The 24,937-nt window shown below is 26.4% G+C and overlaps 3 protein-coding genes and 1 long non-coding RNA gene across 6 annotated transcripts; 3 read left to right on the top strand and 1 right to left on the bottom strand.

Annotated features, from left to right (window-relative positions):
• Positions 1-5,211: 5,211 nt before the first annotated feature.
• Positions 5,212-7,455, top strand: LOC112598497. The gene is made up of 3 exons (XR_003114892.1): positions 5,212-5,535; positions 6,134-6,279; positions 7,099-7,455. It is a non-coding gene; the product is annotated as an uncharacterized LOC112598497 (long non-coding RNA).
• Positions 7,456-12,021: 4,566 nt separating this feature from the next.
• On the top strand, positions 12,022-13,717 carry LOC112598492 (putative ATP synthase subunit f, mitochondrial). Its single transcript, XM_025344974.1, has 2 exons — positions 12,022-12,266; positions 13,446-13,717. Exons 1-2 carry the CDS (start codon positions 12,153-12,155, stop codon positions 13,653-13,655), a joined length of 324 nt encoding a protein of 107 aa, XP_025200759.1. The 5' UTR covers positions 12,022-12,152; the 3' UTR covers positions 13,656-13,717.
• A 628-nt stretch (positions 13,718-14,345) lies between these two features.
• On the bottom strand, positions 14,346-18,109 carry LOC112598445. The gene is made up of 10 exons (XM_025344909.1): positions 18,020-18,109; positions 17,670-17,949; positions 17,425-17,556; positions 16,982-17,123; positions 16,797-16,920; positions 15,764-15,964; positions 15,571-15,680; positions 15,294-15,503; positions 14,871-15,225; positions 14,346-14,801 (listed from the first exon to the last, which is right to left on the bottom strand). Exons 2-10 carry the CDS (start codon positions 17,945-17,947, stop codon positions 14,566-14,568), a joined length of 1,788 nt encoding a protein of 595 aa, XP_025200694.1. The 5' UTR covers positions 17,948-17,949; positions 18,020-18,109; the 3' UTR covers positions 14,346-14,565.
• A 145-nt stretch (positions 18,110-18,254) lies between these two features.
• LOC112598553 (sperm-associated antigen 7) lies at positions 18,255-23,694 on the top strand. 3 transcript variants are annotated; one of them, XM_025345066.1, is made up of 9 exons: positions 18,255-18,612; positions 18,924-19,129; positions 19,244-20,306; positions 20,429-20,633; positions 20,953-21,020; positions 21,266-21,354; positions 22,139-22,310; positions 23,197-23,371; positions 23,482-23,694. In XM_025345066.1, the coding sequence occupies exons 3-9, from the start codon at positions 19,860-19,862 to the stop codon at positions 23,598-23,600; spliced, it is 1,275 nt and encodes a 424-aa protein (XP_025200851.1). In that variant the 5' UTR covers positions 18,255-18,612; positions 18,924-19,129; positions 19,244-19,859; the 3' UTR covers positions 23,601-23,694. The 3 variants fall into 3 exon arrangements, with proteins under 3 accessions (XP_025200851.1, XP_025200852.1, XP_025200853.1); XM_025345067.1 differs by having other exon boundaries at positions 18,954-19,129; XM_025345068.1 differs by lacking the exons at positions 18,924-19,129; positions 19,244-20,306; positions 20,429-20,633 and having other exon boundaries at positions 18,285-18,612.
• The last annotated feature ends 1,243 nt before the right edge of the window (positions 23,695-24,937 follow it).

The raw sequence follows: 24,937 nt of genomic DNA on the forward strand, positions 1-24,937 counted from the left end.
AATTGCCCCTTTGTCTCTCAGACAAATTTGAGACGTGAGTAACGTGAAATTATTAAGCGCGCGCAATCGTATATAATGCCTATATAGAATAATAATATTCCCTCTGACCGAAAATGTTAAATTAATAATAACATATATTTTATAAGAGTGTATTGACCTGTCCTATTTTTTAAAACTTAAAGAAGAGCGCACGCCACGTTGTACCTTCATAATTTTATTCTTCGTTTTCGAGAGAGAGAGAGAGTTAGATGTATAAAGAGACAGATATATATATATAGAGAGAGAGAGTTGTAAATATATAAAATATCGGTAATTAAACCTCTATATATATATATATATATATAAACTATTTTCCACCAAAGTATTATATGGTGTTAAACTATAAATGCCTATCGACAAACTAATAATCACAAGGTTAATAGAAATTTTCTCTTCTTTGGTTTTCGTAGCAGTTCGTTAGCTGAATAGATTTATTTTATACATATATACTACATTTTAATTGTTATTGATCCACTGCTGTAGTGCCCGCTGTTAAATAGAGAATACGTATAATACATAACATTGTAAATTACCCGTGGTAAACGTATGCTACATAAATAAACATAATTATTGTATTCATAATAACTAATAAGTATGTATGTATAATAAATAGCGTAATGTACGACGAGCGATTTTATCGAGTTGCACGAGTGATGAACGAAAGAGACGGAGACAAAAATTATGAATTTCGCGTGCGTTGTCCTTTTGCGGTGGTTTATTTATATCTTTATATTGTGTTCTTTTAAAGTATGCGTCGAGATATATGCTTCAGTTGTGAGCACATATACTGAAAAGATTTACATATTATTATATTCAGTTATCAGAGAGAGTTTGGAGATGTTCTCTTTTTTTCTTTTTTTTTCATCCAATACATTACCGACGTTAAAGAAAGTCTTCGGTTTCCATCCAAATAATCGAATTTCGTGTCTAGTATAACGTATTTTCTTATGAACATTTCACCGTTATTCTCCCCGCAGTAGGTAGACGTACTCCACTATTATACTCCATTACACGCGCGGTGTCTGAAACACGTGTATCAGATAGATTATAAACTATTTAAAATATGCGTTGTACTACAATTGAATAGAAAAAAGTTTGAAATCAAGTATATACATTTAGGGTATCTAACCATAGTCATGAAAAATAAAAACAAAACTTGACAATCGATGTTGGTTCAACTATAAAATATAAAAACCTCCAATAGTTATACAGTATTTTTTATGTTTTTATATAATATGGTAAAGGTCCTTATATTGTAAGGGTTAATAATATGACATACTGTAGAATACACCTATATTTAGGACACATCTCACGCTTATTTCTGACAACTGTTCGTCGTCAATCGACGCTCGTTGTACACAAACATTTTTGTTATAAGTTATAACTATTAACTTTGAGTTCAATAATAACCCAATATAAAAGAGTAAAAATATTTATTTTTTTTCATGCACAGGTGTGCGTACATATACCCATACGTGTGCGTTTTCTTTTAAACATACCCATAAGTATAATATTATAATGGAGATAACGGGACTATCTACTAAAAACGGGACAAAACGCGTCTCGTTCGAAGTAGTCAGAAAAAGGGGACATGATACTCAAAAAAGAGACAATCTCGTTTTAAGCAGCACATATGATCATCATATTCACCCTACACCATACGTTGTATTATTATCTCGAAGTAATTAGCTATAATAGTGTATCTGTTTATTTTATAACATATACACCTAATGATTTTATTGTGATACATATGAAAAAATCGATTGTTATAATTTATTATCGTAGTAAAGTCATACAGATATTTGTTAAATTATTTAAAACGTAATGTTAGATTTTATTCGACCTCGTGAAACAACAACTATAATGATGAAATGTCAATTTTCTATTCGTTTTTCGATATTGAACCGTTTATTGTTTTTGCGCTCAACATTTCATAAGAAACGCGTATATGACGCTCTAAATAAAAACACGTATATTTACGTATGTGTGTGTAGTGTGTATACTGCAAATATATATACATTGGTACTAGGTAAGTCCCTACTGTGTAAACATTTAACTAATTTCGTTTGCTGCTCATTTTAATGAGTAAACACAATTATAATACTTTTAATTATTCAGTTCGTGCATTATAACTATAATAACTATAATGAATATAATAGTATTATACACTTATATCATAATGTTGCATAGTGCATTTATAATGTAATGTATATCTATTACCTACCTAATAATATAATAAGCTGTAAACGCTTGAATACCCCTTAATGATTTAATAATACCTACGCAATATACACGCGGTGATATTGTACAATTATGCTGATCCCTGCTCGGACTTGCCGATTTAGACGCATTTTTTTTCATTTTTTCAAAGATATAAATCATCCAAATTACCTACCGTTTGGCATCCATTTCTTTTATTTTTATTTTTCAGTACCTACGTATAGGTAAGTACTCCTCAACAATAATGCGTGGTCCGGGACGACACAATGTGACGCGTACAAAGCAGGTTAGCATTCGACGTCTATATGCATATAATACGTAGTACCAGCTGTATACCATCCATATCTGTGTTAATGTATCATTTTCTTTTTTATTTGAAACTAACGGAACAGGTCATTGGAGTTCCGGGGAGAAAGTACTATAAGTTATAACTGTAAACACGGCGATCCGAAAAATCCCCTAAAACTGATACATTTTCGGCGTTTTACGTTTTTCATAACCAGTAGCCGAGCACAGCATCTAACGGGACAGGTTTGAAATGGGTCCGAAACCGTATTATAACGGTCTTGTGACGTAAAATTTGTGGATATTACTGTAATTTTTTTTGATACCCCACACGGCCACGACGGCTACCGTTTCATATACCCATTATACACATATATTGTATACGCCTTTCTCTAGAGATCAAAAAAGAGAATATTACAATGTATGTACACACATATGTCGGAGAAGAGAAACGAAAAGAAGAGAAAATCACGATGGGGGAGAGGAAAAAATCCGCCACAAAGAGAAAAAGGCGGAACCGCGCGCAAGAAAAGGCGTGATTGAAGAGAATAGGAAAAAAGAATAGTGGGGATCTTTAGGACAGAAGAACTGGAAAAAATGGGTGGAGTATGAGGAGGGGGAGTAAGGAGAAAAAAGAAATACTTTTCGAACGCGCGCACATTATTACTATTATTATTATATAGCAATAGGCGATATATGTGTTATCATCTGTACGCGGTCGAGTTTAGGGGTCAAGGCCGCCCGTTAGGTGTTCTCTCTCGTCGGATACCGTGCCGCGAACAGTTAACATGTATATATACAGGGTGATTCATCGAGCATTACCCCATTTTTTCCTTTAGTTATGAACTTATTGAAAATTCTAGGAATTTTAAGTATACTTAAAGACCATATTTTAAATACTTGAATTTTTTATGCTATTTAAAAAATATCTTGAAACAATGCAAAATTATTTTTTCTAAAGAACTACCCTTTTTATTGTAAACTATTAAACGGATGATTGTTTTGAAAATTTTGATATAATAACTGAAGAAAAATGTTGATTATCATAGTTTCTGAATTATTAAACTTAAAGTACTACGGATAATCCTTAATTATGGGTTAAAATATACGTACGCAGGAGGCTATAAGATAATTTAAAAATTATTGATAGATAATTATTAATAATAAATTAGCCTTCAATAATTTATAGAAGTTGTCTTAATCATCATATGTACTATAGGAACTAAATAAGGCATATTACAACTATTTTATAATTGATATAAAAACATTTTAAGAACTATCGAGGGTTATTAATCTTTTAGGTGAAATTGAATTACTAGAATTCGAATATGATTTGAATGCACCAACATTTTCAAAAAAATCATCTGTTTAACATCAAAAATGTACATTATTTACAATAACATAAATTATGATTTTCATTTCTATGAAATAAACTAGTATCACCTCACGATAATAGAAATTAAACGGTATATAAATTCTAAGTAAACTATCTGCAGTAAATGTGGTTTTCAAGACAGTAAACAATTTAAAAAATTCAAATAACTGTTTTATTAAAGGATAAAAGGAGGTGATTATCGTAGAGATAACTCGTGTTGGAGGATTGGTGTGGGCCATAGGGCTAACATCCATATCTCACAAAATGATTTAAAGACCACTCAGATTATTTTTGGTAAATACGCGATTTCTGCACGATATAATTGGTCATCTTTATTCTTTATTTTTATACATTTATGTAGAATTATTATAAGTGAAATTCCAATAATACTAATTATATTTAATATAAACTTCTCAACTCAAAAATATTTAATATTTTCGTAGGGCGTAGGGCGTAGTGACTCGTGGCTGTTGTGCGAAAACATGTGCAAGGGCGTTGATGACTAGCTATCCCCGTACTTAATTTTATGATAAAAAAATATCAATTCTCCAGATCTCATTCTCGCCCCCGCACGAAAAACTCTAAATTAAAGGCCTAGTTATATCTATATGGATATATATTGGGTCCCGAGACACCATAAACTTAATGGGCCCCCTTTTAACTTTAACTTCAAAAAAATTGTACCACTACATTTTAAAAATTGTATATTATTGTATAATTTTATCTGCACAAAAAATATATATAATAAATAATAGTTATGTAATAATTTATTATTCACATATTATATATATATACACACTGTATTTGTTAAAAAGAAAAACAATTTAATATTTATTATCATTTAGTAATTTTTCATAATATTGATTTAAGAACATTTTTATTTCATAATTATTAATTATCTATACTGTACCCAGTATACCCACTAAAATAATTTTTTTTAAACATTTTTAAAGGCATTAAAAATTTATGTTTATTTGGAAATTAAGATGGGTCCCCAAAATCAGTGGGCCTCGGAACCGTGTCCCCACCCCTGGCCCCACCATTAATCCGAGCTTGAGGTACGAATCACTCTGTATAATATATACCGCACGTGATCTTAAAACGCACACACAAAAACGCGTATTTTATAACGAAGTGTTCTAAAGAGCGCCCGCAGTAATACAAATATATATATATATATATGTATGTATTATATAGATACGCTGCACTATATTTTATTCGGACCGGCCGACTGATCTCATTTATCTCGCGGCAGACGCGCGCGCGAAGAAAGATAAAAACGGTGGCGGTGGCGGCGTTGGTGGAGACGGTGGCGGTGACGGCTACAACGACGACGACGACTACAGCTCCGCGATGAGTACGAGTTCAGTTCAACTACACCTACTCGTTGACGCACATGTGTTCCGGCCATCGAACGTTGCGGGATTCAATTTTATAATTTCGAACAATTTTTTCAAAATATTTTCTTCCCGCCAATACCGACGAAACGCTCTTAGCATCATTTTCACATACTTTCCATCGGTCATATATTATTATTACAATATTATAATTTTATATACCTACACGATGTGCAGCAGTATAGGAAATAGCGTGTGGTTGTGCTCGAAAATCGATCGGTAACAATAATTATTACAATATTCATCTATATACATTTTATCATTAATCATTAAATAATAATAAAATATTGACAACCATCTTATATTATCTGAAAATCGATTTAGGAATTAAGGACGTGTCATGTATATTAAATACAACACGCGCTTACCCACAGTTTATGATATAACATGTGTAACAATATAAATATTGGCGTGTAGGTCAGCGATTATAAAAACATTATCGCATTTTAATCGACTAATAATCGATTCTAATTCATATTTAAAGGTATCATTTATACACCATAGATATTACTGTATATTATGTGCATCGAACGACGATTTTTTTTCCGTTTCTACTTTTACTATATATCTAATCTCCGTTTAATGTATGTAATTAAAATTAGCTAGTATAGGTACATCGTATTTGTATCCATTTATATAAATAATACGTGTATATTGTAACGAATTATATAGTTATTACTGTTTAATTAGGTACATTACTGACCACCCGTTTCGCGGTGAAATTTAAAATATAAATAATATGTCAAATAGATAAAAAATTATTTTCGTCTTTTTTTATTTCCATAATATTAACTGTATTTTATTATTTTATTTTTAGAACGAAAAACCATCAAAGCTGTCAACCAGGATTAGACGGTTCTAACAGCCGACCTAGACCTATAACGGCTGTACAAAACTGAAGGAATAACGCTTTTCAAAATCAAATCGACCTGCATATGCAATACGCAGAATTCTGCCACACCGGTAAGTCATGATAATTTTTTGAAGATTTTTACTTACAAAGAACACTTAATTCTACCCATTTGAACATGTTTTAGTATTTATATTAATTTTATTATAAATTAACTCGGTTTGTTTAGGTCAAATAATATATTATTTTAATACGTTACCACATTTTGAACCTTTTTGGATAAAATTAACATTAATGTTAATGTATCAATGTAATCGAAAAGAAAATGAATTTTTTAGTTGTTATTAATTCATAATAGTGCAATTATTATTAATATGTATTTTTAAATAATTAATTCACTGCTAATGAGAAAAACAAAGATATTTTTGTCCTTCACTGAAAATAGGTGTTATGATGCTTTGAGTAATTGAGTTATTAGGTCTTTAATAATCGTTAACATTTATTATTCTGTTCTTTTTTTTTTTTTAACAGATAAAATCTTTTTTATAATTACATGTTGTGTTACATATAAATTAGTTATAACCCATATATTTTAACTGAACTCTGTTTTAAACAAAAAAATAATTTGAATAATTGTTGTTAATGTTATTTAGTGTAAGTATATTTAAAATTTGTTCATTGAAAATTAAATTAATTAAATTAAAATCTAATTAGTCACCTAATCAATATTTTATAGTATTTCCAATCAAAAATTATTTCTTATTTTCACAAAATGTTTAAAGTCTCTAACCTAAACTATAGGAACGTTGAACTTCTTTCACTATATACAATTCCTAATTATATTTTAGAAAAAAATATTATTGTGGTGATCATCGATCTTAAAATTAATGTAATTTTCATAATCTAATATATTTTGATTAAACATGTTTTAGGAACTAAAATGAAGACTTCGACCGACATTACCATCAACAGGCCGAAACCATTGTTTCCAAAACCTAGTTGCTAAATAATCATGATTTATTATATTAATAAATCTAATGTATATAATTAAATATAAGTACTTTTCTTCCCTTGGTAGTTCGAAATGGAAGTTTCAAGAACAACCCCTACTACGTTTCAGTTAGGCAAACAAACTAACTTTTTGTATTTTTTACTTGGTACCTGAAATAAGTTTGCCTTTCGTACGGGGTTGATTGAAATCTTACTTACATTGTGCTACTATTACTATCTTTCATTATATTTTGTCTGTAATTATTTTTATATTTATTTAAATATATATATCATTGATGTACAACAAATATAATAATAATTATTATCTATTAAATATATTACATTGTAAATCAATAAAAAATATATTTTATACAAACTATGTTTAAAAAAATAAATATTGTAACGTTTAATTGATGTATACATATGTATGTAATATACGTATTTAAAATGAAATTTTCTAATAAACTTCATGTACGTCACAATTTAATGTTTTAATTATATGATATGATTAGACTTAAGTACTGAGTGTTGAAATTCTAAACAATAACCTTAAACCATGACTTGCCACAATTTTTTCATATTATATAACTTCTCAAATAAATTTATATTTTCAATAGTTTTGTATAGGTGGGTACTTATAAATAATACAACAATAACAAGTCATATTTTAATTTTGAAATTTCGTAAAAATGTTAAACATGAAATTAACTGATCAGTTTAAATTCATTGCGATTCATTTTAACTTCAATAGAATTACACCGTAGTATCGAAAATTCAAATTAAATTCATGTATAAATAATATAATTAATATTAACTATATAATAATTTATACATGGTTTATTATTGTTTCAATTACAATAAAAAAAATGTGTTTCGTATTTCTTTTTCCATTATACGTATAAATATAGAGAATATATAATATAGTGGGTATATTACATTTTTTTAATCTGCTGTAAATGATGAATTTAATAGGTAATCAGGTTAACCTACTCACGATCGTAGATTTCCGCAATTGTTTATTTGTGTCAATGGCTAAATGTTTGAAGTTGCTAGTTTTGTGGGACAAATCCGTCGGAAAGTTACCTCATAGATACATTTCCACTCTTATTTTGACATACTTAATTAAATGTAAAACAGTATTTTAAAAGTAATCTAAATAATTTCACACTCTACTTCCGGCTTCCGCTCACAAATTGCACGTTTCTTCTATATTATTTAATATTACATTTATAAAATGTTTCCGATTTCCCGCAAGATTAACAAATAAAACATATGTGTTTTAACACAGCATATTTTTTATTCAGTGAATGACCATTGAATCGTTTAATATTTATACACCAACGAAAAAAATCAACATTGAGTTGAACCATCGAGTGCGTTATACTATTATCAACAAAACTAATAAAAAAATTTACTTAGGTACCTATAAGTTAATAAGGAAGTACTATTGTACTAATTTACAGTAAAATAACGACACATTTTCCAGATTTTCACTACTGCCTATTCATTATTTATATTAAACATCGACGAAAATTACGAGTGGAATCAAACTGTAATTAAAAATAACATTTTTCACAAAAACGAAAAGAAAATATACATTCAGTACAGTAGTGCCGATTTATATAAATTTAGGTGAAGCAAAATCAAAATATTTACACACCCACCTATCCACCACTGAGAATTTAACATATTATATTGTGTTAATATTATATTATTTTAACATATATATGATACATAAAGAGATTGCTTTAGTTCATGTACAGGTTCGGCGCCCAGTGGCGGCGCGAAATTGTGGAGGCTTTGAAGCATATTGTATATTTTAAATATTTTTACCACCACCCTTAATAAGTAGCAGTGGCCAAAGAGCTTTCAAACATGAAGCAATTGCTTCAAATAATCCTATATCCCGCCGCCACTGTCGGCGCCACTGATTCAGTATACATGGTTATAATAAACACACGTATGGCGCTTATTATAATTTAATATTGGTATTGGTTTAAAAAGAATTACATATAATATACATACATACAAGTAGGTATATTAAATTATAATTAGACATTCTAATTTTCACTAAGTGATATTTCATTCTGATCTTTAATTATGATCTATTTTATTTGGCCCTGGAGATTGGTATTAACCCCCTCCCCCTTCATATCAAAAAACTTTATACATAACTGCAGCTAATAAATGTATACCACATGATTATTAATTTAACGCAAGACATTCGTAATAGTCATAATCGTGATAATATCAAACGTATTATACTTTGACATAAGTAAAATTTAAGGTTTCATTGGGAATGTAAGCAGATAAGTAAGTTTATATAATAGTAATATAGTATGTTATAGTAGTATATAGAAAATAATTAAAGGTAGATTTTGGCTGGCAGTAGATGAAGATGAATTTTAGAAAATGGTGGCTAATGGAGAAATATAAATTAATTTTTTTCTATTCTATTTTATAACAAAGCAGGCTAAAATCTAATGAAACAAAAAGGTAAAGTATAAAAAGTGAACAACCAAAAGCCAATGATTTAAAATTGGAAGACTAATATAATCTTAACAAGTAAAACAAGGATTCTCATTGGCAACTTTGCAAGTCACATAAAACGTATCAAGTGAAAGTATAATAAATAGTTGGTAAAGGAAAAGAGAACATTATAGTAAGGAAAATTGGTTCTCATTTTATGAGAAAGAATTCTAAAATTAATTAGAAAACCTGCATTGTCATTAGTAGGATTTAATGTTGGGGCAACATACATTTTTAACCACCTCTACAACCCTACAGAAGCAGTTCATTTATTTCCCTTATTATGGAGTATGGACATGAGAAATAAAGTAAATAAAAATCAATTATATTAATACATGATATTAATTTGGTATATAATTATACACTTTTGTCAAATAAGGAATTAAAGGACTTAAATAAAAATAAATAAATAGCATTATCATTTTTCATTTTATTAATTAAACTATTTTATTCGCTCCTATTTATATCATTTTTTTTTATTATTAATATTCTTATAATTTAGTATTTACTAATTAGATAACATGGTTACTAAATTCAATGATATAAGTAATCTGAAATGCATATTATAATATACAATATTATTGATTATAAATGCTCTATATAATCAAATAGGAAAAGTAAATTGCATATAAAGGTGTATGATTATAATATTTACAATTTGTTTTTATTTACGACCGCTAAAAAACCAGATAAGAAATAAACAATAAACAGTGTATTAATGCGAATTTTGGATGGGCGGTCGGGAAGTGGGAACATGTTTATAATTTATAGTCTATAGATACTATATAGTATAATAGTATCTAATATGATAATATCTTTATTCGTTAGGGAATATTTAATATTTACACACCAATATTATTTACTACAAACACAACAATGAGCAAGAAATACTTAATTGACTAAACACAATCCCTTAAAAGTGACATGTTTGCACGGGCCTCAAGTTATTGAATACTAATATTTTAATTTAATTTTAAATTCAACATTTTTAAAATTATTAATTTTATCTATGCTTTCAAATAAAATATATCCACCAGCCCACTACTAAATAAACTTTCAGGTTCAGCGAAAGCTGCAGCAGTGTAGCACTCGCTGCATCTGTACGCCACGTCTATGCAAGAAAATTAACCTCATTGCCGAAAATGTTCTTAAACATTTTAAATTATTAACTTGTCTTAGATATGAAATGAAAAGAATAAATTCAAATTTTTTTTAACAATAGAGTTAATCGTGAGGAAAACAGTCAAATTTGATGTTTTATGATGTAAAAGTAAAACTATTGTGACAGGTAATTGATATTAATTTACCACATGATAGGTAAACAACACATTGACTCAGCGCACATATTCTGAGACAGGTATGTAGATACTTAGTAAAAAGAGCGGCAAACCCGGTAACCTTAGTAATAACAATTTGTGCGCGTTTAAATAAATTCATTAACCGTCAACAATAGTCAATAATAATTGTAATATATTTTTATCAATTAGTATATTTAAATAACTAAATGTAGATACTTACTAGTCGGTGTAGTTGGCGCGTAATGGTAAACAGCAAGTAAGTATTAATGTATTATACATGGTTTATTCGTTTATTCAAAACAATACAATAGGTATAGTAATAGTTCTAAAAAATAATTTTTCAAAAATATAAAATAGATGTAATATTGGATCTAGTATTTATTATACTTGACTATTTTTATAAATTATAAATGTTGATAAATTACTTAATATTAGTTATGAAAATTTTCAATTCATCATAACCGCCGCATCTTACAAATTCATTAATTATTATTATGGAAATATGGATTGATTATTCTTATTTCAAAGTTAAATAAAATGAAAAAACTTCAACACTTAGTTCGTAAAAATTAAAATACAATATAATTTATTTTATGTATATATATATAAATATGTATAACTTTAAAAAAACAAAACTGAAAAAATTGATGTACAAACTCAAACGGTTAATGTTCTTTCAAAAATACTTTATACTTTATTTAGTCAATAGTCATATTAGAAAAGAAAATCCTATTATCCGATAAAAGCATTTTTTGCGTTTCCTATAATCCTATACAAGACCAATAATATTAATTATCATGATAGGTACATCGATAAACGATATTATTGACTTTGAATTTTGATTCATCGAGTTATCGAAACTTTTTGAGAAAAATGTTTTTCCTTACTAAAGAGAATATTAAACTCCCGCTAGAAAGCAGAATAGAGATCCTCTTTGAATGTACGAGTACCAACATCTGGTTACACTGTTCCAAATCAGCTGTTTGGGTGGTTTTGATAAGTGATAAAAACTCGTGAAAAACTTCAATAGTAATAATAATAATTTGTAAGTTGACTGTTTAACCTTCATCAGGTGGACGACAGAACGATTTTTCTGTTGTGAGAACTGGATAATAATCCACATCGCTGTTTTTCTGGTTCATTTAGTCCGTTTTACAGAATCGTTCAAGATGGCCATCGGTGACTACCCCGCGGAATATAATCCTAAAGTGCACGGACCTTACGATCCGGCACGTTATTACGGCACACCCGACACACCGTTTTCGCAATTGAAACTTGGAGAGGTAATTTTTTTTTCAATAGTTAAACCTTACTTACTAACAAGCGAATGCGAATATGTTTTGTGTTTGCATCTGACAGATCGATTCGTTTAGATTTATTTTATTGTTATCTGTCAATGGCGATATCCTATGATTCGAGCAGCTTACAACCGATAACTATTTGTTGATCGTGTGATGATCAACATTAGATAGTAATGTCGTGTCCCTCAAGTAGTGCGTTTTAGTGGATATGATGCGTATTATTACCACTAATTGAAATCCTTTGACCTTCGAGGAGTTATGAGTATATTAAAATTAATAACAGATTGTCTTCATTAGTATATCCAATATCTTGTTTGTATCATTAATTTATATTCCTGAAGTTAAACCTATATCTTGTGTTAGTATGTATGAAATCAAAAACCATTGAAACAAAAAAAAAAAAAAAACATCCTTTGTCCTTCATTAAAATGTATACTTATTTTAACTTTCATACTTGGACATTTGATGTATTGAAAATACTAATGTTTATTGTTTATTAATTAATATTTATTTAATTTTGCATATAACATACTATTTATAAATTATTGTTCCTGATTTACATTTGTATGTATCGGTATAATTGTTATTTTCATATTAAAATTAGTTTTAATTTATCTAATAGGTAATCACTAGAGCAAAGACTTTCATACACTAAAATTTATAGCTCTAAAAATTATATTTTTTCTTTAAATATTTAATTTTAATAATTTTATTTTTTCTTTCTATAAGTTTTAACTGAATTTGATATCACTTTATTGTAATCTAATCTGCAGATTCACAACTATGATAAAATGAGTCTCTTCTTAATGAGAATATAGAAACAGTTAAATATAATAATTTGTGTGCTTAATCGTGAAAAATATTCACTGAAAAACAAATTTTCGAAAAACCTTCAAAATATGCTCTTATAATAAAAAAATATGTCCTTTAAACCCAAAAATATAAAAATATACACTACAAACTTTGAGATTTTGGTGATAAACGTTTGAAGTGTATTGTATTCTTACTCTGCATACGAAAAAATATGCGAATGCATGAAAGTCCTTACTCTAGTTATCACTTGGATATCAGCTACCTTAAATACATTTTAACTAATAAATAATTTAATTTAATAATAATTAAGTTAGGTATATTATCATCATTTTTATTCAATATTTTCAGGTCACTGAATGGGTGGGACGTCGTAACAAATCGCCAAAAGCAATTGCTGGATTATTTTCCCGTGCTTATTGGAGATGGTCACACAAATATGTACAACCAAAACGTGCAACAGTTGCTCCAGTGATTCATATACTTGCTGGTTCCATGATATTCTTTTATGCTATTAACTATGGCAAATTTGTTCATCATCGCAATTACAAACACCATTAATAGTTTAATATTAAGCAGCAGAATTTATATTATTAGTTTAATAAACATGATGGTTTAAAACACTCGTATAATAAAATACATGTATTTGAATTTCAAAACAACAAAATGTCTCTTTTTTTAATAGTTAGTATCAGTTTGTAATATTTATAGACATTAAAATAATTATACCTGAAGAAAAGTTAATATTAATTATTATATGTGTTGTATACCTGATTATTAAATCTATAATTTTACATTAAGTCACTTAGTAGTGCTTCTGCAAAGAATAACAATATTTATTTTAAAGATACAAGTTATGTTGTATTCTCTCACTGGATGGAGTATATTTTTTATTTCAGTACCTATTTAGTCACTATCATAAAATTCTTGTTTTGAATTTAAATATTCTATATAAATCTTTAGGAACCCATATGTTGAGTTATAGATGAAATAAAATATTAAGGACAATTATATTAAAAATAATTTAAAACAAAATATTTTTCTATTTATTAGCTAAAATAATATACCAGTGCTCAGGTATATTAATTAATTTAAAATAGAACACATTAAAAATATTTATGACTTAAAATATAAAAGCAATCAAAAACTCTTTCATTAACAAAAAAAAAAAAATAATATTTACTAAAATAATAATTTTTAATAGGTAACATTTTCTAAGACAAAGTACAGTTTTTTTTTTAATATCTGATATTATTTTTCAAATACAAATAAATTGCGGTGTGCAAAATGCAATAAATTGTATTTACTCTAAATTATTACTAAATGGCCATCCAATGTATATTCTACTTAACCATAGAATTATTTAACAATTAATAATTAACAGATCCATAATTTTATGTAAAAAAAAAATAAAGTCGCTCTCGATAATTAAGGCCATTAAGTGTTAGAAAAAAAATATTATTTTGTCACTTTAAGAAGTGTGAAATGTGTGTTGAAGATCTTCAAAGTCCAACATTCTTGTTTCTGTACTTAGTGTGTTATCAGCATCATTCAGAGGTTCAAACTGTTCTAAGCTTTTGATGAACTCTTCAGTAGATGTAGGAACTATGTTCAAATCATTAGTAAAAACCTCATAAACCTCGTGATCCATAAAGGAATCTGGTTGAGAGACGTTAGAAGTAGATGATGTGGATGCAATAGGATAATCTGTAAATAAAATATTTATTTTTTTGTACATATTATATAGTGTATATATTATAACAAATCTTAACCTACCAATTATAGGTACGTTTGAGTGCAAATGATCAGACATTGTACGTAACCTTTCAGATACAAGACCATCTACACTTTCCAAAACTGCTTGATTTTCATCACACAATATTGACTCTTCCATACTAGAGCTAAGTAAGAAATCTACTTTAGATGATTGACTATCAAAAAGATTTAAATGAATAGGACTAGAATGGCGATTTAAATTTTGTTGCACAGAAACTTCGGGTTCAATAGATTTTGTAGAGTCCATAGCCCAAACATTAGATTCTTGCTGCATTTCATAATCATTTTGAATGTCTTTTAAACAATAAGAGCCTTTTGGTAAGCCAAACAAATGTCCTAATGAATCATCTATGAACTAAAACAAAAAAATTTTTTATTAAATAAATGTATACCAATAGGGTAAAATATCTCATAAATTTTTACCATTTGATTATTATCAATAGAATTAGATTCACAATTTGATACAAATTTAAAATATTTTGATAAACTTCTTAAATTTATAATTAGTGTATTTAGTTCTTTAGAAAATGCTAGTAGACCATCACTCTCGAGTGTACTGGATAATAAATCCCAAACAGATATTGTTCCAGACAATGATTTTATAAGGTTAGTTTTTTTTAGATGTTTCATTATCTAATAACACACAAATATAAATTAATTTAATAGAAATAAATAATTTATTTTTATAAAATGATTTTACTTGTTTCAAATGAAATTGTAAATTTTTTTTTGATTTGATATAAGCACAACGTCGATTTTTTAAGATTTCTGTTTGAGTATGAGTTTCTTTTTTACCATTAATTATATCAACTAGAATATTAATAAAATATTATATAATTGTTATTAAACTATCAAACATCATTACTATCTATAAAATATCAAAATTAGATTACCATTTATTGGTGTTTTGTTGAGGTTTTGGAAAATATTTTGTAATTCTGAATCCACTTGTTTTTCAGCTGTGTTCATCTTGTGAGTAGGGAACTTTTCAAAATGTTCTTGCATTCTTTTGTGGCCTAAATAAGTTTTACCACATCCTCCACAAACAAAATCTGATTTAACATTGTATTTTACTTTTTTTCTACTAAGAATGTCTGGAAAGATATATTAAAATTTTTATTTCAATATTTTATACGAATACAAATGACATATGACATTGTATTTATTATTTATAACATCAAACATAGTATTTTATTAGTTTATTTTATGAAAATAATTAAATAAATTAAATTACATCTATAATAACAGAATGAATTGTTAAGTAGTTATAGTATACAATATGTTTACCAAAATGTAATAAGTAATAATTATTAAACTTGTCATCCATCAACCAACACATAAATTTTAATTTAAATATATAAAATGAATTGGAAAATATAATAACAGTGATTTGATCCACATAAAAATATTTTCATTTTATTATTAAATTTTGCATTTTACAAAAAAATAATAGGTACTATAATAAAAACTGCTGGCAATGAAATTTTGAAAATTTGGAACTAATTTACATATTTTAAAGTAGTTCACTTTATATATGTTCAATATTTGTGTCTATATAATAATAGGATAATTTTAAATAATCAATATGATTTAATCAAAACTAAAAAATACATCGATAAAAATAATGATGGTAAGTTGAGGAAGTTTGGTTGTCAATAAAAAAGGAGTAATATAAAAATGTTCTTAATAACATTAAATGTTACATTTTTTAACAAATCTCACACAACCCTCTCATGAATCATCATAACTTCTTTTTCAGCTATAAACAGAATATTAATACACCAGCATTTCCTTAAAATATTAAGACATATATGAAAAAGTTTCTACATTCATGCAATACAGATTAAAACTTTAATTAATTAATTATAAATAAAGAAACATTCTTTTAAATTTTAAATGCATCTATATATAGAAAACAAACATTACCATTATTGTTGACTATTAAAAAAGAGTTCTTTTTGGTTTCCATTGTGTTTTTACCATCTAAAAAGTATTTTGGAGGTTTACACAAGCGACCAGACTTTGTAGATGTTAATGGGTACTCTATAATCTATAAAAATATAATAGCAGTTAAGAAATAAGCAAATAGGTATTAAAGTATATTGAATTACATCTTCTGGTTTGATCTGTTTTGAAGATTCGTCTTGTTTTGTTTCACTTTTACTGAATTCGCTAATAATTTTTCTTGGCCGTCCTCGTTTTGGCACTTTTATTTCATTACAATTTGCTTCTAAATCAGTAGGCCTTATCAAACTAAATAAAAATTAATTCATTTTAATAATATACTTATTTTTATACAATATTAATTATTCAGAAAGTTTATAACATTCATTTATGAATTTTGTTTATTTAAAAAAATAAATAAAATTTAAAGTTAAATACCAATAAAAATGTATTTACAATATGAAGAAGTAACTAAATAAACAGTACTGAGTTAAAACATAAAATAGATCATTTTATTTTAATATTTTTTATTAATAAATAACAGTTATAGGAAAAAACTTAAAAATTAATAACGGTATTTAAGTATAAAATTTAAATTTAATATACTTACTGAACAATTACATTTGTATCAGTTGCTGGGTCATATTTCATTACTTTATTATTACCATTATGTATATCTTCATCTTTTAGTAACAGTGATAAATTATTAACAGATTTACTTGAACATGTGTTAATGTGTGGCCTAAGACAATTCAATAAAAATCAATAGGTACCTAATTAAAATACATATTTTGTCATTGATATAATTTGAATTTTTAAAAATAAAATGTTGAAAAAATAACATTTATTACTAACTCAATAGATTGATCATTCTTTACTGCCGAGTGGTGTATAGTTTTGTCAAAAGATAATTTTTTGATTGACTTTGAAGTATTTGTATGAGAAACTATTGGCGGAACACAATCTGCATTCAGTAAAGGAACTTGATGGTCTTCATTTGGAACATAAAAGTTATAAGATATCAATTCTCCAGAAGTCGTTTGCTGTGGTATTTGTACATTGCTTTCTTCGTTCAGCTCCGGAATCACATTAAGTATATACACTGGATAATTTTCCAAATTTTGTAAATCCATTTCTAGAACATAATACCTATATATTAGTAATGCAAAATTGACTGTACGTCCGTATCTACTATAATATATTACCAAATTAATCACTTATCAGTGGCGAAAAATAATTTGTATAAATTCAATCTCGGAAGTCGAAGTCAAAAATTCAAAACCGTGTCAAAATAATATGTACATTGATTATAATATGCTAATAATATTATCTTTTATCACAAAATAACCGTATAATAACAACGTGAATAACATACATTTCTGGGATTTACGATAACAGATAAGTCCTTCTGTATTATCAATTTCTATCTTGTATTCTTGTCCATTCCATTTAACAAAGACCATTATTAATTATTATTTGATACTTAATGGTTTTTATTTTTCCATTGAGAGTTGAGATTTGAGATTTTGAAGTTTTGAACTTTTATTGTAGTCAAGTTGTATTGAATTATTGATCGTCTCGTCTTTGCTAATAGCCAACAGGCAGTAACAGCAATAGTGCGAATTTGCGATACTTGTTTTCAATTTTTGTCAATCATTGTTGGATATAATTTGAGTACTTATCTATTTTTATTTACTCTGTCCTTCGAATTTCATCATCATGGATTTACTTGGGTCAATCATGAAATCAATGGAAAAACCACCAACTGTGGATACTAAAGAAAAACTAAGGCAAAAAAGTAAGCCTTAATTGGGTGTTTATTATATTTATTTTTTGATATTTATTTGTGTTGTTTGGCAAAGTGAATATTCCCTCATTTTGCATTTAATGCCTAGTCATTATATAAAAAGTGTACAAAATCTCTAAGAATGTACATTATATGAATATTGTCTAGTCATTATGTGTAATGATTCTTAATGTATAGCAGTTAATAAACCTACATAAAATGTCTACTACTTAATAAAATTTTAATGCATAAATTTATATGACTAGACATTAAAACTGTATAATAACATTGTTGACTTATCGATAATAACATTCTGTACTCAGTGCACACATGTTATTTATATAATACTATAGTACACAATGGATGCAAAAGCAAAGTTTAATAGTGAATTAAAAAAAAACCGAGAAAAATTAGCTAAAAATGCTTCATATTTAACTGATGAACAATATAATAATATAATCAGACAAATACTAGAATTAAAACGTGGAGTTAAGAAAAAGGAGTCAAGAGATTTTCATCTATTAAAAAGGTAAATATTTATTTATTTTTCTATCAAATTGCATATAATGTGATAAGTACTTAAAAGTAAAAAAAAATTAAATCTTGATGTCTTTAATAATATTAGAATTAAATTTGATTTTAGGTTTGATGTAATATTAGTTCAAGACAAACATCAATTAATAGTTCCTATGAAAGACAAAAGCGTTGTGCTGTACTATGGTGTCTGATGAAAAACTGTACAATTTATTGAAATCAACTCATATTTCTATTGGGCATGGTGGACGTGACCGCATGATAAAGGAATTAAGTAAAAAATACAAAAATATAGGCCGTAGTGATATTTGCACATTTTTACAAACGTGTGAAATATGCCAGGAAAAACAAAATAGTATTAAAAAAGCCACAGCGGTAAAACCATTTATTTTTTCTGAATTCAATTCCAGATGCCAAGTTGATTTAATTGAATTTCATTCGATTTCTAATGGAAAATTTAAGTATATAATGATTTATCAAGACTACCTTACAAAATTTCTAGTGCTAAGACCTTTAAAACATAAACTAATTGAAGAAGTGGCTTATAATCTTTAGATATATTTACTTTGTTAGGAGCCCCTTGTATTATTCAATCTGCTAATGGTCAAGATTTTTCTAATGATCTAGTTAATTGTCTTCGAGGCCTCTGGCCAGAATTAATAATCGTTTATGGCAAACCTAATCATTCCTAAGACAATGCACAAGTAAAACAAGACATTAAGAGTATGTTAAATACTTGGATGCAGAATCAAACAAGTTCTAGTTGGAATGAAGGCCTTCGTTTCGTACAATTAATGAAAAATCAAACTTATCGTTCAGACATAAAAATAATACCTCATGAAGCATTATTTGGTACCAAAATTAAAATAGGAATAAGTGAAAAATTATCTGACAATGCTACACCAAATATAAATAGTGAGGAAGACTTAAGAAAATTTATGGAAAAAAGTAAGGATATAAATACAAAACAAAACTTATCAAATTCCAACGCAGGAAATGAAGAAATAATTTCTGTTATTCAGTCAAACAATGACAATTTTAATGATTCAGGTAAAATAGTAAAAGAAAACATTAAAAGCCAAGCAAAGGAAATAAAAATAAATTCAAATAAAAAGTTTTTACCAGTTGAAATTGGATCAGTTCAACTTCCAATTTTGATAAATAACAAAAAGGTATGGGGATTCCACAAATAAATTGCTAGTTATAGATGCGGTATTTCAAAACTTTATTACAACATAATTGATAAAGATCAAATTATTAAAACGATTATAGTTTTATATTTTTTTTTTTTTAGTTAACAACTGATGACTATTATAAGGCTGGAAAACAAGATGGAATTTTAAAACAGCCTTATGCCAAAAGTGTACTTAGTATATATCAAAAAAAGCTTATAAACATTAATGAAAAGCTTGAAAATAAAGAAGCATTAAGAAATTTGTTAAATGAACAATCAATAAGTTCAGTACAAGTACATACAAATGGAAATGACAAAATAAAAAGTGTGTTTAAATAAAAAACAAAATATTGTGTAATTAATAAATTTATATATTATGATATTGATAGTACAGATAAATAACGCATAAATTATTCTACAAACACATTTATATTTAATAATGCTTATAATTCATAGGTACTTGTTTAAAATTAAACCATAAATAATTTAATAATATTATACAAAAGCTTGAAATATTTAATTTAAAATGATGTTTTACTTTCCCTAAAACTATCAAGTTTTAATTATTATAAGTAACTTATTCACTTTGCCAGTAACATAACATAAATATTATTATCTCTGACTATTTTTTTTTCTTTTTCTAGAAGCCCAAGAAATGTTCATCAAGCAACAGAATAAAGAAAAAGCAAGAATGATACAGTTCCGTAACGAAGTAAAACGATTATTAATTAACTATATATTTTTATAATAAAACATTATATATTTTTCAAGTTATCTAGTGTTGATGTAATTTATAAATTAAAATTAATCTCAAGAATGTTTCTTGGTTGATTTTTATTATTTAGGTATTTATATTCTGAAAATGTTTTTTATCCTATGTTTTGTTTAAATTATAAAAACAAGTTTTGATTTTTTTTCTTTTAAAAGTTTGTTTAATTAAATGGTATTTTATTTCAGACGGAGAAAAAAGTGACATTATTTGTCCAAGATGATCACCAAACCCGTTTGAAATTCCCTACTTTGAATAAAGTGCTACGCAATATTGTGTGAGTAAACATATTATTTTTATCATTATTTTTGTTTTTTTTTTTTTACAATCTATATTTAAGTAATGTGATAAACAAATTTGAACAAAGAAAAAAATAACATGTGGAGGATATGAGTAGAAAAAATGTCTATTGATAACACTCTTTAAATATACATTTATAAATAATAATAACATTAATACATGATCTAAAATCTGAGTTCAGGAATGAATTTTTATTCAAATTTGAGTAAATAATAATTAAGTTAAAAGATCTCTGGATCATTTTCTTTTTAGTTGAAAGTATTTTATCGAATAAGTCTAAAGAGAATAAATTTGATATGAGAGGATGATTATGTAGTTTATTATAGAAAAATTAGTAGAAATTAGGAACTAGAATGGAAAGATCATTAAAAAAGAGGGTTCAATGACTAACATACTAATGAGCAGGACTTGAAAGTTATAGCAAATGCATGTTTTTCTTGGTTTGTCCTAGAATATCCAAAGTAATATACAAATATGTTTCATACTTCTCTGATGCTATTCATGAAATTTTATTTTGCTATTTTTTGCATATTTACGGTTTTTATTGCTATTTTGCTAATTTAGTGTTGTTAGTAGTATTTTTGGGTATGTTTTGTATCATTACTGCTAATGAGCATTATTTATTGTTCTGAGAGATATTGATTAAAAGGATTGTGTAATCTTTATATTCAAGATTTTCAATGCTCACCAAAAGTAAATCTAATCATAATTTATTAGGTATTACAGATTAAAAATTGTGTGAATATATATTTTTGATGTAGACATGAAATTGCTGAGGATGCTGGAATGTTAGCTTATTCTTTTGGAGAAGAAGAAGTTGATCGATATATTATGATATTCAAGAAAGACTTTCCACCTTCTGAGGATGAATTGAATGCACTCAGAAATGGTCAAGAATGGAATGATGATATTGCTAAAAGATTGTCGGAGCAAGTTTGTATTTTTTTTATATTGATATAAATATTAAATATTCGATAACTATATGTTTATATGTATCTATTAATATTATTAAGCTACCAATGTACTTTAACATTCTTACCTCCAACAATCTAAAATTGTGTCGTTTCTTTCATTCATAAAAACTGGCCCAGCCGTCTTAAAGAAAATTGTGTTGTTACTAGTAATCTTCTTAACCAGCCCCTTTTCATTTTAAACCATACTTGGTGCTATATGGTTAAAAAATAAAACAAGTCAACTTTGAGTGTCTTTAATGGATGATTTTTCATATCTAAGCTTACTACAAAAATATTATGTATTTTTTATTATTTCAATTCATTAACATAATACATTGTTATTAATATTAATTTATCTTACTCTTAACACAATAGTAATCTCCTTAACAGATATAGTAATAATTATACTCCTTAGATATAGATCATATATTGCATACAAAAAAAATAAGTATTTTTAATTATAACTTAGATTTTCTAGAATTTTCATATAATAATTAAGTACTGGAGCTTTATATTTATTTTTTAAGATTGTATATAGACTAAAAATATTAATAAATAAGTAATTTATATCAATAAAATACAAAAGAAAATATGTATGCATGTATAAAAAAATTTTTTTTACTGAAAATAATTGTAAATTTGATTTGTCTATGACTAAATTAATTATTTAATCTGAATATCCTAAATTTCAGATTTTTAAATAATATATACATTTTATAAGGGCTTATGACATTTTTATTATTGCCACGTTACTTGACATTATTTTTACATTGTAGCCCATATTATGTATTTAGTTTTACAAAATCATAGTTTCAACATCAATAACTATGAATATAGGTTAATGTACTTATTTTAAAAATGTTTAGAGAGAACAAGTTAAAATAGAAGAAATGTTAGATGAAAAAAAACGAATGATGCTAAAGCGAACTAACCAAGATAAGCCTAAATATAATTACAAAGAAAAATTCCAACACCTTGTTGGCTTGGAAGCAGCTGAACAAGCAGCACGAAAGACAGAAACTAATAAATCTTATGGATTTGGTAAGTTTAAAACATTTCATTGATATAATTTTAGATTTTAAATCCAACAAGTATTTTAATTTTAAAATGTAATATTCATGAAATAGTTTATAATACTTATGCATTTTCAGTTCCAAGTGAAAATAAAAAGGACTTAAGGTCAATTGAGCAAACACTAGCAGATATACGCGAAAAAAAACGATTGAAAATAGAAAATGGCTCTCAAAGTCAATCTTCAAAAACGAACTAATTTTTTCTAGTTATAGTCTACATTTTTATGAAATATAGGTTTATTAAATCAAATAAAATAGGAATACAGCTCATATTAAAATTACTTAAAACAAATATAGAACAATAAAGTATAAGAATTAAATTCTCAAATTTAAATGTATTATTTTAAAATTATATACTTATTTAACTTTAAGTTCTTCATGTAAGGCAAAAATATTATATATTTGATATTTATTTGACTAAACCGATTGTAACATATAAACTAAATAAAGAATTTAGAAAGTATCTATAGTAGTTTATATAATTTAAGTATTTATTATTATTTTGATATAAATCACATTTTAAAATATATTATGAACTAAGAGATCAAAAGTTATTTCTCTTAAAACAATTATCAACTCTGATTACTCTTATAAATTTATACACATTGAAACTGATGTTAAGAGGATGCCACACCCTCATGTATTGTCTCTGTCTAATAAACATACTATAATATTGTACTATTTCGTCATTATTACATTAAGGTATAGTTATTATAAATTTTATTTATAGAACATTATTACATCAAATTATTACAATTAGGTAACAAATTTAAAATTCTAGGAGGGGGGAAGCAAGTACATGCATCATCTTGCCCCCTCCCCTTAGGATGCCACATGAATTCAATATCATAAAAGTTAACTTAAAAATTAATTTGACTTTCCTGTGAATTCTTCATTGTACGTATAACTCATGAGAAATCTTGTATTATATTTTCAAATCTAAGATGAGAAGAAAATTTTTTATTAATTTCTAACTACAAAATAATTTGAAATTTTGCGATTTTTTTTTGATAAATGTTGTTAAAGTTTTAATTTTTAATGCTTAAAAAAATTATGTATTTTCATTGTTTTTTTAATTAGAATAAACTTTATCAATTTTTAATGAATATGAACCTTTTATTGTATTAAATTTTCAAATTGATATTTAGGCAATGTAGCCATCAAAAGCGTTTAGTAGTTATAAGAAATGATTAAAGCATTTTTTTCAACAGTTGTTATTACAAGCAATATGGCATATATGTTAACATTTTTACAGATACATTTTTTTTTTTTTTTTTTTTAATATTTATAACCAAGTACGTTCTGTAATAGTCGAGCTGTCATAGTTGTAAACTAATAGCTAATAAAAAAAAAAAAAAAAAAAAAAAAACCAAGTACGTATAAACACCATTATATTAATTAATTTTATGATTTGCTTTCCTAATTTTGGACATATTTTTTATGTAAACACATAAAGAAGAACACCAAAATTGATAATGAAATTATTTCAGCTTTAAAAATTCGTTGAATCTGCCTCCAGTTTTTTTATGTTTAC

The sequence above is a fragment of the Melanaphis sacchari genome, unplaced genomic scaffold (assembly GCF_002803265.2).
Source record: "Melanaphis sacchari strain LSU unplaced genomic scaffold, SCAv2.0 Contig48_pilon_pilon, whole genome shotgun sequence".
In the NCBI taxonomy this organism is placed as follows: Eukaryota; Metazoa; Arthropoda; class Insecta; order Hemiptera; family Aphididae; genus Melanaphis; species Melanaphis sacchari.

What these genes read in the sequence shown, in the direction of transcription:
- LOC112598492 (XM_025344974.1), top strand. Translation starts at nt 12,153, where the DNA reads ATGGCCATCGGTGACTACCCCGCGGAATATAATCCTAAAGTGCACGGA. An exon ending in CGCAATTGAAACTTGGAGAG is followed by an intron (nt 12,267 to 13,445) that starts GTAATTTTTTTT and finishes CAATATTTTCAG; the next exon opens with GTCACTGAATGGGTGGGACG.
- LOC112598553 (XM_025345066.1), top strand. Translation starts at nt 19,860, where the DNA reads ATGTTAAATACTTGGATGCAGAATCAAACAAGTTCTAGTTGGAATGAA. An exon ending in TGGAAATGACAAAATAAAAA is followed by an intron (nt 20,634 to 20,952) that starts GTGTGTTTAAAT and finishes TTCTTTTTCTAG; the next exon opens with AAGCCCAAGAAATGTTCATC. An exon ending in TGATACAGTTCCGTAACGAA is followed by an intron (nt 21,021 to 21,265) that starts GTAAAACGATTA and finishes ATTTTATTTCAG; the next exon opens with ACGGAGAAAAAAGTGACATT.
- LOC112598445 (XM_025344909.1), bottom strand. Translation starts at nt 17,947, where the DNA reads ATGGATTTACAAAATTTGGAAAATTATCCAGTGTATATACTTAATGTG. An exon ending in AACAGATCAAACCAGAAGAT is followed by an intron (nt 16,921 to 16,981) that starts GTAATTCAATAT and finishes ATATTTTTATAG; the next exon opens with ATTATAGAGTACCCATTAAC. An exon ending in CAACAAAACACCAATAAATG is followed by an intron (nt 15,681 to 15,763) that starts GTAATCTAATTT and finishes TTAATATTCTAG; the next exon opens with TTGATATAATTAATGGTAAA.